A 14,623-nucleotide genomic window follows, 5' to 3' on the forward strand; every position below is an offset into this window, starting at 1 on the left:
CATTAGAACATGAACAGTGACCTCTTCTGACAGTCATCTAGACAGAGGTAAAAGCAGCTGAATGGAAATCATCATACAGTTATACACCAATAATGAGGCCTTGATGCCAGGATCAAGTAAGCTGCTGCCCAGAATCCATTTTTTCAAGGATGAATGCTCTTTGCTGCAATAATAGAAAGACCCCCCTGCACACACACACACACACACACACACACACACACACACACACACACACACACACACACACACACACACACACACACACACACACACACACACACACACACACACACACACTCTCAACGCTTCTATGTCTCACCCCAGCTTCAGCCTTCAGCACTAATTAGTTTCAGAGGGAATGGAAAGGGGGCTGCAACCAAGCTCTTCCCGCATAGCATCAGAGTGTGGAGGAGATGCATTAGTGAGACAAAAACAGTGGTGGCTTTAACCTCACTGTAAAACCATGCTTGCAGAGATTTTTGAGAGTACCTGCAACTACAAGTCAAATGTGATGTTTTGGAAAAAATGTTTAAATAATTATTTTAAGTTGCACCAGGTAAAAGTTGGTGCAGTGAACATTCCTTGTCCAAGCTGAAACAAGTCTCATTTGAACTTAATGCTGGACTTATAATAATGCAGCATTATAACGTGTCATGTGTATTTTTTTCACCACTTACATAGCCAGGTTTAAAAGTGATATACAGAATATGTGAATCGTAGTAAAAAAAAAACAGGTGCTGGTGATTGTTCTTTTCCCCAACCTTCTGTTATGGAAAAAAAACCCTAAATTTTCCTACATAGTGCCACCTGATTTATTAAGCAACACATCTGAGACTGTGCATCCTGCTCATGATAAATGTAGTGCAATGCATAAATTTAACACAATGGCTCTTGTGTAAATGCAACATCTAAATGATTAAATGTTAAAAACCTAACTGCTTTCATCCATCCTTTCTGACTAAACCCTGTCTTGCTATTTTAAGACTTTATGTAAGATTTTATAAAGTGGAGGCATTTTTCGAGCATGGCTTTTCTTGTTAAGTTCTTTGTTAAAAGAGGAGGTTGGGGTGTAAGTTAAAAAAGCCATCCACAGAAAGAAATGACTATTACAACTAAGTGTGATTTAGAGTTGGATAACGAGAAGCTTAACTTAATTCATAAATATCACCTTTTGGTATGAAAACCCCAAGACCTGTCCAATTCAGGTTGTTTTGGCAATGTACACAGTCCCAATCTCAGAAGGTCTGTGGCATTCCAGCCCTTACTTGGGGAAGTGCGCTCTCCAGTTACCACAGTAATTGGCTGATGAGGAGGCTCAGGCCCTAAAAGAATGTCAGTGTTCGATTTCCCTGCTATCCTAAGTGAGGATATGTCACCATTTATGCCGCTTTCGGGTGACACTGGCTCCTGGTAGAAACTCTGGGGAAATCATTACACTGTTTATACCTCTCCCTTGTCAGACACCACTTCCCTTTGATATTTTCACAATGTTTTCCGCTGAGTGATGGTACCTTGCCGGGGTCAGGGGAGAACAAGTACCTTTTGTAAATTTCTGACCATATTTTAATGGCTGAAAGAGAAAAAGCCAGACAATTGGTGACGTGGAGCGCAGAGCCAGTAAAAGAGCTTGAAGGAAAGATCAATGCTGTCCACCTGGTGTCTTCTTCTGAGTGTAAAGAGATAGAGCTTTAACGATTTCTGGAGCTGCTCAGCCACATTCTGAAAGAGAGTGGAAATGTTTCAGACTTAAGGGCCAGCAAATTTCAGAACTTCAGTTCAATTCAGTTTGGTTTAAAATAAAAATAAGCTTAACAAAAATAAACCCTCATATCTCTAAAGTACAATAATGAAAGTTACCTGTAACTTTTAGTTTTATTTTAGGAATTACAATCAGCGCTAATTACTTTATATTCACTCTCTCACTCACTCATTTTCTACTGCTTATCCGAACTACCTCGGGTTACGGGGAGCCTGTGCCTATCTCAGGCGTCATCGGGCATCAAGGCAGGATACACTCTGGACAGAGTGCCAACCCATCGCAGGGCGCATACACACACACACACTCTCATTCACTCACGCAATCACACACTACAGACAATTTTCCAGAGATGCCAATCAACCTACCATGCATGTCTTTGGACCAGGGGAGGAAACCGGAGTACCCGGAGGAGACCGAGGCACGGGGAGAACATGCAAACTCCACACACACAAGGCGGAGGCGGGAATCGATCCCCCAACCCTGGAGGTGTGAGGCAAAGGTGCTAACCACTAAGCCACCATGCCCCCCTACTTTATATTTAATATTAATTAATTTGACAATGTAGATTTTACTGTACAGATGTGAAGCCCAGTGTAACATTATTTATTGCTTCCATGCCAAACTAATCTTCATATTGTTCATCTAACATATGGACTTTGACATGAATGCTTTTTTTTTTAAATAAATATGATAGAAATAAACAGTGCCCTACAAAGTATGATTTGAGCAGTAACTTTTCTTGCTACATGTGTCTGAATTCTGTCAAACATGGTGATATGGTAAAATAGGACCATATCATACATATATAATCATGTATAATATAACAGGGTTAGTCACTGTCATTACAGCATAGTCAATATAGCAGAACTGAACAGATAGATTTAAATTACTCCCTTGTCTGCAGGAAAATATTAAAGATATTACTGTTCAATCACACTATCTAAGATAAATTATATAAAACCAGAGACATTGGTGGAAAAACACTCTTTCCTCATGAAATCTGGAGTGATAGTGAAAAATAATTTCAAGGTGGAAAGATGGTCAAAATAAAATAAAATAAAATAAAATAAAATAAAATAAAATAAAATAAAATAAAATAAAATAATGTTCCAGGGGGTTTCACTCTGGACCAATTGCAACCCTAACCAAGGTGTACAAATTATTAAATTGGTGCTCACAAGTGAACGCTAATAAAATATAGGCTATTTCTGTAAAGCTGTTCATTGTTAAAGTGCCATTGTTGAATTGAAGAATTGCAGAATTGAATTGAATTAAAAAGAGATAGCAGTTTAATTTGTTCTAACTTGAAATAATGAGATTCTAACAATCCATCCAACCTACCTATCACAGTAGCAATTCATTTTTGGCACAACAAACCCTCCAGGCTTGGCTCTATCAGCAGCAGTTTAACATGGTTTGTACGAGGCTGATTTGTCTGATTTTGACCTTTCCAGCAAACTGTCCCATCATGCAGCAGCAGGGCTCCTGAGGGACTCCAACTGCAGTGCTGAGCTGAGCTGGTAATGAAGCCTGTCATCCAGCTCGCATCCTCCTCTAGGCCCACTCCAGACACAACTCCAGCTTTGAACATGCTCTTTGTTGATTCAGTGATACACACATATACACCTCTATATCTCTGCAATAACCTCTTAGTTGCATTCAGAATCCTTTTTGTGGTTGATTTGTTAGACCCGGTGTGCTGAAGAGCTTCTTCAGAACAAAGTAAGTGCTATTTGATCGGAAGTCTCTAAAATGCCAAATTGTTGTTTGTAACCTTGGCTTAAAAAACTGATATCAGGTCTCATTAACACTAACCATAAATTTTCATGACTATAAATGTTTGTTTTACTTAATGCATAAATATAGCTTTAGAGCACATTATTGAGTATGTGGCTGTGTTCAGAGTAAATCAGTCAAATTTATGAAATGACAAAAACTTACCAGGCTGCAAGAGACTCATAGCAACATTAATGGAGCTGCTGGAATAGTTTTTACTGATTACAAATATAATTCATATTCTTTACATGTCTGAGCTATGAAGTAAGGCAGCTAGACAAAAGCCCTTTCTCACAAAAAAAATAAATAATCACTCGATATCATGTGGCAAATGTAATATGGTCTGATAAAACCAATTTCAAAAGATATAATAATTTCTGAATTTTAAAAAGGAAATGAACCAAATCACTAAATTACCAAATCACCATCATACCCACACTGCAACATGGCTTTAGCAGCATCAAGCTTTAGGGCTGCTTTTCTTCAGCCAGAACTAGGGCTTTTATCAAGGTGGAGAGAATCATGAATAGCTACACAAACTTTCAGGTAGTAAAAAGGAATTCCACCTTTTTTCTGATTTGGATTCAAACTAAAATCTGTTGATGTGCAAATGAAATGGAATTACAATTTGATGGCTCAAGAAAGAGTGGTAAAATATTATCAAGTCACGATATGCCATGCCACTAATCTGAGAAATGTAATAAAATGAAATGGTACTTCACAAACAAAGTGTGAGGGCTATAATAGGGATGTGGTAGCTCAGTGGTTAAGGTGTTGGACTACTGTTCAGAAGGTTATGAGTTTGAATCCCAGGTCTGGCTCTTAACCCTGATTTGTATAAATCTAAATAAAATGTAAGTCACTCTGGATAAGGGTGTCTGCTAAATGGAAGTATTAGTTTTTATTTATTCCTAAAAAGCTTTCATATAGTAATTTCACACTTTGGGTGAATTTTGGATGATTTATTGTAGTTTTATTTATTTATTTTTTAATCAGGTTTAGATTATAACACTTGAATAATAAACTGCTCACTGTAGTTTTTATTCCTAGTTTGTTGTTTTTGTTTTATTTTACAGTGTACTCAATCATCTATCCTTTTCTTTTTTAACTTAATTTAATTTTCCTGTTTAATTAATTTTCCTTATTTTTATGTTTAGATACCCTTGTTCCTCTCTGGGTGTAAATTTCCTTCTTGCAGTGTATACAGTGACAATAAAGTACTTTGCCTTACCTTATACAGAGTAATGAATGACAAAATGTTCCCTTTCCATTAGTGGAAAAATATATATTCCACACATAAATGAGTTTTTTTTTTTTTTATCTTTATTAAATAATGTCTTCATCATCATATGCATAGAGGTATGGAAAGAAGTCAAATTTCAGGTAAAAGAATTTATTACAGGCATTAAAATAAATCACTAATTTTTAAAGTTAAAAACGTTACTAATAGTTTGATTTATAATTTAATGTTTAAGGAGAAAAAGTTAAACATGCTTCAACATAATGTAAAAAAAAAGTATATGAACAAAAAAAAAAAAAGAGGAGGGAGATTATGTACATGAATAAAAAATAAAATACCGAACTATTCAGGCTGTTTTGATAACCAAATCTTTATTCTGTGTACTTTACAATACTTTAAAATAAAAAGCCAACTTTTTACATTTTTTTTTTAATTTGCTTAATTCTTTGACACAGTATGTTCAAGTATAATTGTTTTTGGCACCAGGATCCCTCAATTATAACAAATAAATACTACATTTGAACCCTTAGTAAATAAGTTTTGGGTATACACTAATTTGGCAATATTACATATTTTACACATGAGTGAATGCATGTTGCGTCTTCCTGAATAATTATAATTATATAACCAAATGATATGTTTTAGCCAATCAAATGACCATTAACAGGATGAAGAAAGGGAACTTAAGTCCCAAGCTGTGTTGTGTTTGATACTACCAACCCTCCACTTCTACAACAAATGGTGCTTTGACTTCGATCTTCCCACTGTTCACTATAACACACTCCGTGTAAGGCATATTTCTGTCGTTTGTGTCCTGGAGCTCAATGGTATGAACAACAGTCTGGAGAGATGGAAAGAGAGACAAATATTTTTTGTTTGTGACAACTAAAGGCTTATACAGATATCGTACATAATTTCTATAATTATTGTTTGTCGGCAATGATTGTTAATAGTTATTTTTCTCCTTTGTTTAAACAAACATTTAGTGGATCAAGACCTGTAAAGTTAAGCATCTTTGAGGTATAATAACAGCACACAAACATACCATTCCATCCAAGACCTTGCCAAAGACAACATGCTTGCCATCTAGCCAGGGAGCCCGTGCTAATGTGATGAAGAACTGTGAGCCATTAGTGTCTGGGCCTGCATTAGCCATGCTGACCCAACCTGTGCCCTGGTGCTTTAGCTTAAAATTTTCATCTGAAAATGTCTTTCCGTAGATGCTTTTACCTGTAATGTAGAGAACACTTATGAGAAATTTGAAGTACTGTGCACAAAAACAATAATAATTAATTAGGTTTGATATTAACTACTTAAGAATGCTGTTACCTCCAGTTCCATCTCCAGCTGTGAAGTCCCCTCCTTGAATCATAAAGTCTTTGATGACACGGTGAAACTTACTTCCTTTGTAACCATATCCTTTCTATAAACAACAAATGAATGATGGACATGTCATGGAAAGCCTGCACACTGCAAACTATTGTTATTTAGACTGAATGAATTTTCTAAAGTTACAATGTACGCCAATCAGCCATAACATTAAAACCACCTGCCTAACATTGTTTATGCCAACATTTTTTAGCATTTTTAGCAGATACCCTTATCCAGAGCGACTTAAATTTTTATCTCATTTTTTATACAACTAAGCAATTGAGGGTTAAGGAGATTGCCCAGGGGCCCAGCAGTGCCAGCCTGGTAGACATGGGTAATCGAACTCACAACCTTCCGACTGGTAATCCAACACCTTAACCACTAGGCTATCACATCCCCCACAAAGACATTAGCAACAGATCCCCCAATTCCTCTAAGTTGTGTGTTGGGTCCTTGTTGCTCAGACTTATTTTTCCAGCAAATACTACAAATGTTTAATAAGATTGAGATCTGGGGAATCTGGAAAACAAGTCAACACCTGGATCTCTTTGTATATCTCTCAAAACATTCCTAAACAATTTTTGTGTACGGCAGGGTGCCGAAAGTGTCCACTGCCATTAAGGAATACCGTTACCATTAAGGCGTGTACTTGGTCTGTAACTATGTTTACGTAGGTGGTATGTGTCAAAGTAACATCCACACTAGACCAGAGGGACTAGCCTTCAGTTCTGATTTACTGGTTGTTCTTCCATGGAGCACTTTTGGTAGGTGCTAACCATTGTATACCAGAACACCCCATGAGACCTGCTGTTTTCGAGATACTCTGCCCAGTTGTCTAGCTGTCACAATTTGGCTCTTATCAAAGTCATCCTTACACTTACTCATTTTCTCCTGCTTTGAACACATCACCTTTGAGAACTGATTGTTCACTTGCTTCCTAATATATGCCACTTGTTTCTAACAAAATCAATGCTATTCACTGCAACTGTCAGTGTTTTAACGTGATGCCTGATTTTAAGTCTTTAAAAATTAAAAGAAAATAAGAAAATTACCTCTCCAGAAGCGAGAGTAACAAAGTTCTTTACAGTTTGAGGAACAACCTCTCCGAATAGCCCAATCACAATCCTCCCAACCTCATGTCCTCCTACGGTGATGTCAAAAAATACCTGCAACAGGAAGCACAGTTAGAAAGAGGCGAGAAGTCAATAAAGTCCATCTTTTTTCAAGGGACAACAACATGAAGGTTATTTTAATTATACCTGCCTATTGCCTATTCATGTCATTAATAAGGCTGACGAGAAGGATTACACTCAGCTGTATAAGAATGGGTGTATTTACACACTAAATATGACTGTGTTGAACACCACCTTAAATCACACACTGCATTGACTTAGAGGACGTGATTTTAGATGGCGACGTGTCACTGCTGCAAGACTCTATGTTCAATCCCAGTCTACACACGTTCAGACTCGAGTTATGGGTCAATGTTAAGACCTATCTTGTTTTTTTACTCAATTTACTTGTTTTTTTAATGTGTTCCTCGAAGATTTTAGCTTCTAAAAACACCCATAACAGCGTTTTCTGCAAAAAAGACAAAATCTCAAGCCACGAACACATAAAAATACACTACTTTCCCGTTTCTAATGTTATGTTTATGATGTTAAATTTCTCCAGCACACCATCAGATGGTGTGTTCAGTGTTATTTTTACAGGTGGTGATGATGATAGTGTCGCCTTATCAACGGAAAACGTCAATCAGAGCACGTCACTCACCTTATCCGTTACTCTCGGGCCTGCTTTTGCTTTGGAATGAACCACCGTTCCTAAAAATGGCAAATAAAAAAGTAATTTCAGGCACAAATTTCCCCATTGCATGATTCTATATGGAGCTTTAGGCGATGCGCTTTTCTAGATGTAAGCTGGGATTTGGGGTTTACTTCCGCTATCCAACAAACCCCGCCTCCTGGAGGATGACGTCATATCTGGAGAACTGAAATTAAGGTTGTATTATTTTTTAACAGATTTTATTCATCCCACTGTCTGGGTTGGTGCTAAAGCAATCCATGTCCCTAGTAGTCAGTTTTATTGTAAAGTACTGTGGAAATAAGCTCTTAGAATGGAGAGTAAATATACATTGTGGCCTATAAGGGCAGATTGTCATTAGTATATTCATTCATATTCACACATATTCATACATATACATACATATACATACATATTCATGGATCAGGAAATCAAATAGTACATAAATAATAACAAATAAATAATAAACAAATAAATAAGACTTGCAAAATTGTATTCAAATTTATCTTATACCTTTTTATTTATTTATCTGTTTGTTTATTTGTTTATTTATTTATTTGTTTATCACCACATTTTCCCCCAAGCTAACGTTAGCCTACACAGTTCACACAAGTATGAAAGATTACTCTAACGGTTCTGCTGTGATTCTAAACAGTTATTTTCTATTAGCAAATGGCTCAAGTAACACCTTGTAGACAAGTTAACTACTTTTTCACTCAATTTTAAACGATTAGGTCTACTGTAGGCAGTAATATCACTAGACTTGATGCTATTTAAGTGCACATTTTGAAAATTTGGGACATTTGGGAAATTAGAAATGCATAAATTGACAATACTAAACTGGTTGATTAATTAGGCCTGTAAATCAGTGTATGAAGGACAAAACCTATGACCTAAAAATTAATCTGATTCTGCTATAAAATCAAGTTAATTATTACTGAGCATTTTAAAATAGGAGCAGAAAGAATGTATTTGGAAGCAGATCTCAATACAAGGAGAAATAAATTCATGTTGTTGTTGTTGATAATGATAAGCCTTCACAGCATTTTTATATATTTATTGTTTTTGTTTCTTAATTAATTACGATAGCCTAGGTACTGATTGTCCTCATATTTAATTTCAAGCACTAAAACCCTGGTGTGTTGTTGAAAGTCATGGATTAATGGATTAATTAAATTTTTATGATGATGTCTGTCATGTGTGATAAAAACAATTATTTTTACATAGTGTTTTATTTTGCCTCTGGTTGGCTGTGGTCCAGATTAGTTTTGGAACAATTAGCAATAGTTTCAGGAATAACTGATAGATTACATCAATCATGAAGACTATCAAGTTGGATAATTGAAATGTTTTCAGAAAACATTGTGTCTGCAGCTTTAAGACTGACAGAAACGGTCCTTAGTCCTATACCAACCTCAGTACATTTAACGATGTCTAACTTTCGAACTAGGCAACAAAACCATGTGTTTTTATTCAGGCTTATCTCCCATTACAAGAATTTTCCTAAACTGATCAACACAAACCATTCTGTATATAATATAAAATTTGGTGCTTAGTTGGTACTGTTTCCCAAAATATAAGCAAATAAGTAATTTATCCACAGCATCCCTGACCAGAAGAAAGCATTTACTAAAGAAGAATGAATGCAGTAAATGCATTTTGCAGTGCTGTGTGAGCAACCCATGGGGTTCTACTGTATGTGCTTCTATGTTAATTAACCTGCTTTTCTTTTTCCCACAAGCTTCATATCTGATTATCCACTCCTGTTTGAAAGTAAAACTGCCCAATCCTGATGTCCTTACAAAGGAATCCTTTCACCTCTTTCCTGCTTTACAGATTTGCAGTAGTTCTGATTAACAAATGGCCTTGTTTAAATAGTACTTTAGGTTATAAGGTAGGTTATATGGTTTTTTTTATATATATATATATATATATATATATATATATATATATATATATATATATATATATATATATATATATATATATACTGGACATGCTGTGCATATTTCCTCTCATGAAAAATCCAAAATCAATCTAATGATTTATAAATTTTGGTTATTTGACCTTGGGCAGAAATGATACTCATATGGTCACCCCAGAGTCATTTGGCCATCAAAGTTTGCAGAGCAACCTTTTAGAGCATCAAGTTCTCCCACTTTATTTTCAGCAAATCCAATTTCAGTTTGCCATCCAACATAAGCTTGTAAGGAAGGGGAAAGATTTTGGTGAGTCACAGAAGATGGAGAAACCTCTCTCTGAATGGTTATGATAATTTTATGAACTCACAGGGCTATGCCCCCCATAGTGCCGTGATTTGCTGCATTGGCCACCATAGGGCTTTCCAGTGATGGTAAGCCAGTGTTATGGGAATTGAGCAGTGTACCAATTCAAGTCAGTGATGTGCAGATCATTAGAACAAATTACACCTAAAGACATAAAAGGACTGTGCATTTAGAAGTGTTTTGTGGACTGCTAGGTCACAGTTGGCAGTTCATACACGAAGAAAGAGAAGACCAGGCTGGGGGTGCCAAGTCCATTTTGTACAAAAGTGCTTCTGGTGGAAGATGTTCCAACCATTAACGAAATCATCAGTAGAATACCAAGGTCTTGCCAGCCATATCAAAGGAATAAGTAGGACTCTGCGGCATAGTTGCTGAACTTTGTGCAAATGGTAAGAATCAGTGGTTTCTTCCCCTTAAAAAGGGAGAACCACAGTTGAAACTGTGTTGATTTGGCATCAGGAAAGAGGTTCATCTTTGCTTCGCCAAACATTTCCTCGATCTGTCAAGAATATGTCTCTCTGATTGAGGCAATCTTTGCTTTGATGTTAAGATCTTTTTAGAGTTTGCCATGGGATTGTCCAGTTCATCTCTGAATTTGACACATCTTCTTGGGAACATATTCATGCAAAATGGATTTGAATTAATCAATTCTAACAGCCCTTTCAAATGTAAAATTAGGCAAAGCCCTCATCCTCCTTTTCAACTAGTATAGTCAGTTTATTTTACATAGTATGGTTTACATGTCATGTTGACTGCCTTGTTTAAATTATGTTTCCACAATGGCTAGGCATGGGATTAATTGCTGTTTGTAGAGGATTGTATAGTATTAAAAACAGTAAATGATCAAGGGGATCACCTAAACATTTTTGGCACACACAGCAAGTATTCCAGATACAAATTATATTTGGTTGAGTAAAAGAATAATAATAATAATAAAAACAACCCACATAATGCCCTCAATTCTGACCCATCCCTACTGATGAAAAGCATTCCGACAAAATGATGCTTCCACAACCACAAGCTTTACTTGGGGATGGTGTTGAACAATGTTTTGTTTTTGCCTAATGTAATGTCTGTTTTGGTCTCTTCTGCCCAGAGAACCTTTTTCGACAACAGAGCTCCAACTACTGGGATGTTCAGACATATCCAAGCCCTGAATGGTACTTCATACAGCCGGAATGTAACCAAGAATGACTGAATGAATGGGGTTCCCACCACTGCGTCGACAATAGATGTGTGTCTGCATACCTGTGAACATGTTTATTATTTTTACATGTCTTTACACATCTTGACAAATTATGCCTGTGGTACCATTTTTCCTTTTACTCTAGAGTAAGTACTGTTATATCCTATGGGAATTCTAAGGGAGGCTGTATAGAATATCACTCACTGGTCAAACTCACTCTTCAAATGGTCCCCAACCCTTTTATGTTCCAAGTACTTCTAATTGTTTCACAGACATTTCTGTAAAACAAAAATCTGTCACACAGTTGCATCACCCCTTTATTTTGTATAATGGTCATGTTTCCTGAAGTGTGGTAGTAATACAGAAATGGGGGAAAACATGGGAAGGACTTGTTCAGGATGGTTCAGGAACCTTTTAATTACTCTAAAGGTTCCCAAACCTGGAAATGTGGCTTTTGGCCTGTAGTGCTAATTAGCAGCCCCTTGTGGAGAACTTTCAGCCTACTAAACATGAGTAAGGTAGAGACTGAGTGAGCTAAAAGAATGGTCCGTGCTTTAAATGACAAGTAGCAGTTTTTAGTAGTTTTACCATACAAAAAAACAACAAAGCTGCAAACAGTGATTAACTCAATTATAGAATGATTCAGTGTCATGAATCTTGACACTCACCACATGCTGGTAGGAATCACATTTTCACATGTGTTATGAGGCCAATGTTTAGACTTTTAAACTATTCAGTTAAAATTATTTTGTAGGTTTTACTTGCTAAGGTTCCTTAAAATGAACAAATTTTTCACAGTTTGCCCTTTGCATTTGATGATGTTCCTGTAGAATGTAACGTGATATTTTTGCTCTAACCAGGTCTCAACAGCACACTCTTCCATTTAATACCTATTGATTTTTCAAATAGATCTCTGGCAAATTTAGGCTCTAAGCTTCATTAAACTCTCATTTCAGGTACAAGCTAAGACATAAGCAATTCTCGAAAAGTGTGTCATCTTAAATTATAATCAAAGTGACTGCTCCGCAGCCTGATCTCTCAGTATTCACTTATAAACATTTCTCACCTATCTTACCAAGCAAATCACTTGTCTTTGCTCACTGTTCCACCTACTGACATTTATGTAGTTAATTTAATGACCTTTTTTAAGATATACTCCGTTCTGTTCAGTGTTTTCAATAATCAGGATCAGTTATGCACTCAGTGATTAATGTCTTGTACCAGTGACCTGTATATTGTAAGCACATTTACCAGGTCTGTCAGAGAGTGACCCACTATGCTTGAATTGCATTGTACATCGTTTTGGATAAAATAATTTTTAAACCTGTTCTGTTACAGGGGTTTTCTGTTTGCATTGCTATGTTTATTACATTAAATTGTCAAAAAGCAAAACACTGCTTTAAAACTTTTGTAGTGGAAAGATAGGTGGTAGATTTGGGATATTAAACCTTATATTCTTCTGTACAAAACATACAAGAACTCCACAAAGCTTTCAGTAACACTTTCCTGCTCTAGGATCAACATTTATTGTCTGTATTGGGGGCTGGTGAAACTGTGGCCAACTGGGTAACTGTAAGTTTAACACTCAGTAGTTCATTTATTTCTGATGATTTTGCTCCAATGAATCCTTGTTCAGCTGAAATTAAACATCCTAAAATAAAGTCATATGCTCTTGTAAAATTGCAAAAAGGATAAATAAATGTTCATTTTAATTTTATTGTGTATGTAAATAAAACATATTCTCCCATGTTTGTCAGTAATGCACTCATATAGACAAAAATGTTTTATCTGTTTCTATTAAATTACAAAATATTAAGTGGATTTCTATTATCTCTATTATTCTAGAGTATTTCAAATCTCAATCAGCAATTCATACATTAATTAATTTAAAATTCCTTATCCATTTTCATTCATTTTTTCTATCTATCTATCTATCTATCTATCTATCTATCTATCTATCTATCTATCTATCTATCTATCTATCTATCTATCACTCTTTATATTTAAACAGTTGACCCTTTATTTTTCCAAAATGTTAAATTGCTCCTGGTTTTCATTACATTTAATCATTTACATTACTAAGTAATAAAGTATTAAACTAAAATCAGTAATGCAATAGATAAGCAAGAATTATGTGTTTATGTTACTCAGGACAATATCTATTATAAGTGATTTTTCCCCCTTGGTTAATTTTTTTTTTTCATGCATTAGTGAACTCTGTGTTTTTAGTGCTCACCTACAAAGCTAGTGAGGAAGAACATTAAATCAATATTGTATTATGAATATGGAATGAATATGGTAATACAGATGTGTTTAAAAGTCAGTAACCTATAGCTGACCAGTAGTTCCTATGTAAACATACATATATGTTAATTGTATTTATTCTCTAACATGCCCTGACCTTAAACAGCATAAGATGAGACATTGGGGGCACAGGGAGAGGTGGCTGAATTCTTTATCGGCCTCCTGTCACAGAGGGCCGTTCATTTGTCTTTCAGCCATCAGGCGAATTAATTAACAAGAAATGCACACGTCCTAATTGAATGCCAAGTAGAGGAGGCCGCTAAGGAAATGAACAGTGCGCTTGTTTACACTCACTCGCAACAACACTTATGTTAATACACAAATTATCCAGAGTTCATATTCTCCGTTTAGCCTTAATAATTCGTTATTCGACCAAGAAAATGACACATTTCAGCAGTTAATGTATCGATCCCCTGTCCCCTTTCGAGTGCACTTTATTTCACCAGTCATTTATCAACACCAACACCCTGAAAAATTCGCAACAATACACAGGAACCAATGCGCTGTCATGAGCAGTGTAAAGCATGATTACTGTCAAATAATCTAACACCCGAAACTAGCACTTTCCAATGCCATGCATATTATAGGGACATAAATAGCAATAATAATAATAATAATAATAATAATAATAATAATAATAATAATGTTGATTATAATAATAATAATAATAATAATAATAATAATAATAATAATAATAATAATAATACGTGGGTGTAATATCAATATAATTATTTCTAACAATTTCCATAAAAAATTCCATAATTCCTATTTTTTTATGACGTAAGCGCGACCTCAAAAGTTTTGTTACTAACGAAGGTTAAAATCAAAGGTTTAAAATAACTTACAAATTTCTGTGCTTTATTATTACTCGCATTCCTTTTGCGCTTGTAGACATGAAT

General features: G+C 35.6%; 1 protein-coding gene across 1 annotated transcript; it reads right to left on the bottom strand.

Moving 5' to 3' along the window:
- Window positions 1-5,126: 5,126 nt before the first annotated feature.
- LOC113655939 (peptidyl-prolyl cis-trans isomerase C) lies at window positions 5,127-8,108 on the bottom strand. Its single transcript, XM_027166809.2, has 5 exons — window positions 7,920-8,108; window positions 7,199-7,312; window positions 6,105-6,198; window positions 5,821-6,005; window positions 5,127-5,616 (listed from the first exon to the last, which is right to left on the bottom strand). The coding sequence occupies exons 1-5, from the start codon at window positions 8,019-8,021 to the stop codon at window positions 5,488-5,490; spliced, it is 624 nt and encodes a 207-aa protein (XP_027022610.1). The 5' UTR covers window positions 8,022-8,108; the 3' UTR covers window positions 5,127-5,487.
- Window positions 8,109-14,623: the final 6,515 nt, after the last annotated feature.

The sequence above is a fragment of the Tachysurus fulvidraco genome, chromosome 14 (assembly GCF_022655615.1).
Source record: "Tachysurus fulvidraco isolate hzauxx_2018 chromosome 14, HZAU_PFXX_2.0, whole genome shotgun sequence".
Lineage (NCBI taxonomy): Eukaryota > Metazoa > Chordata > Actinopteri > Siluriformes > Bagridae > Tachysurus > Tachysurus fulvidraco.

Bases quoted from the DNA above. Each gene is read 5' to 3' on its own strand.
- LOC113655939 (XM_027166809.2), bottom strand. From the start codon at position 8,021: ATGCAATGGGGAAATTTGTGCCTGAAATTACTTTTTTATTTGCCATTT. The intron at 7,313-7,919 runs GTGAGTGACGTG...TTCCTGTTGCAG, and splicing joins GCCCGAGAGTAACGGATAAG to GTATTTTTTGACATCACCGT. The intron at 6,006-6,104 runs GTAACAGCATTC...TCTACATTACAG, and splicing joins AGCTGGAGATGGAACTGGAG to GTAAAAGCATCTACGGAAAG.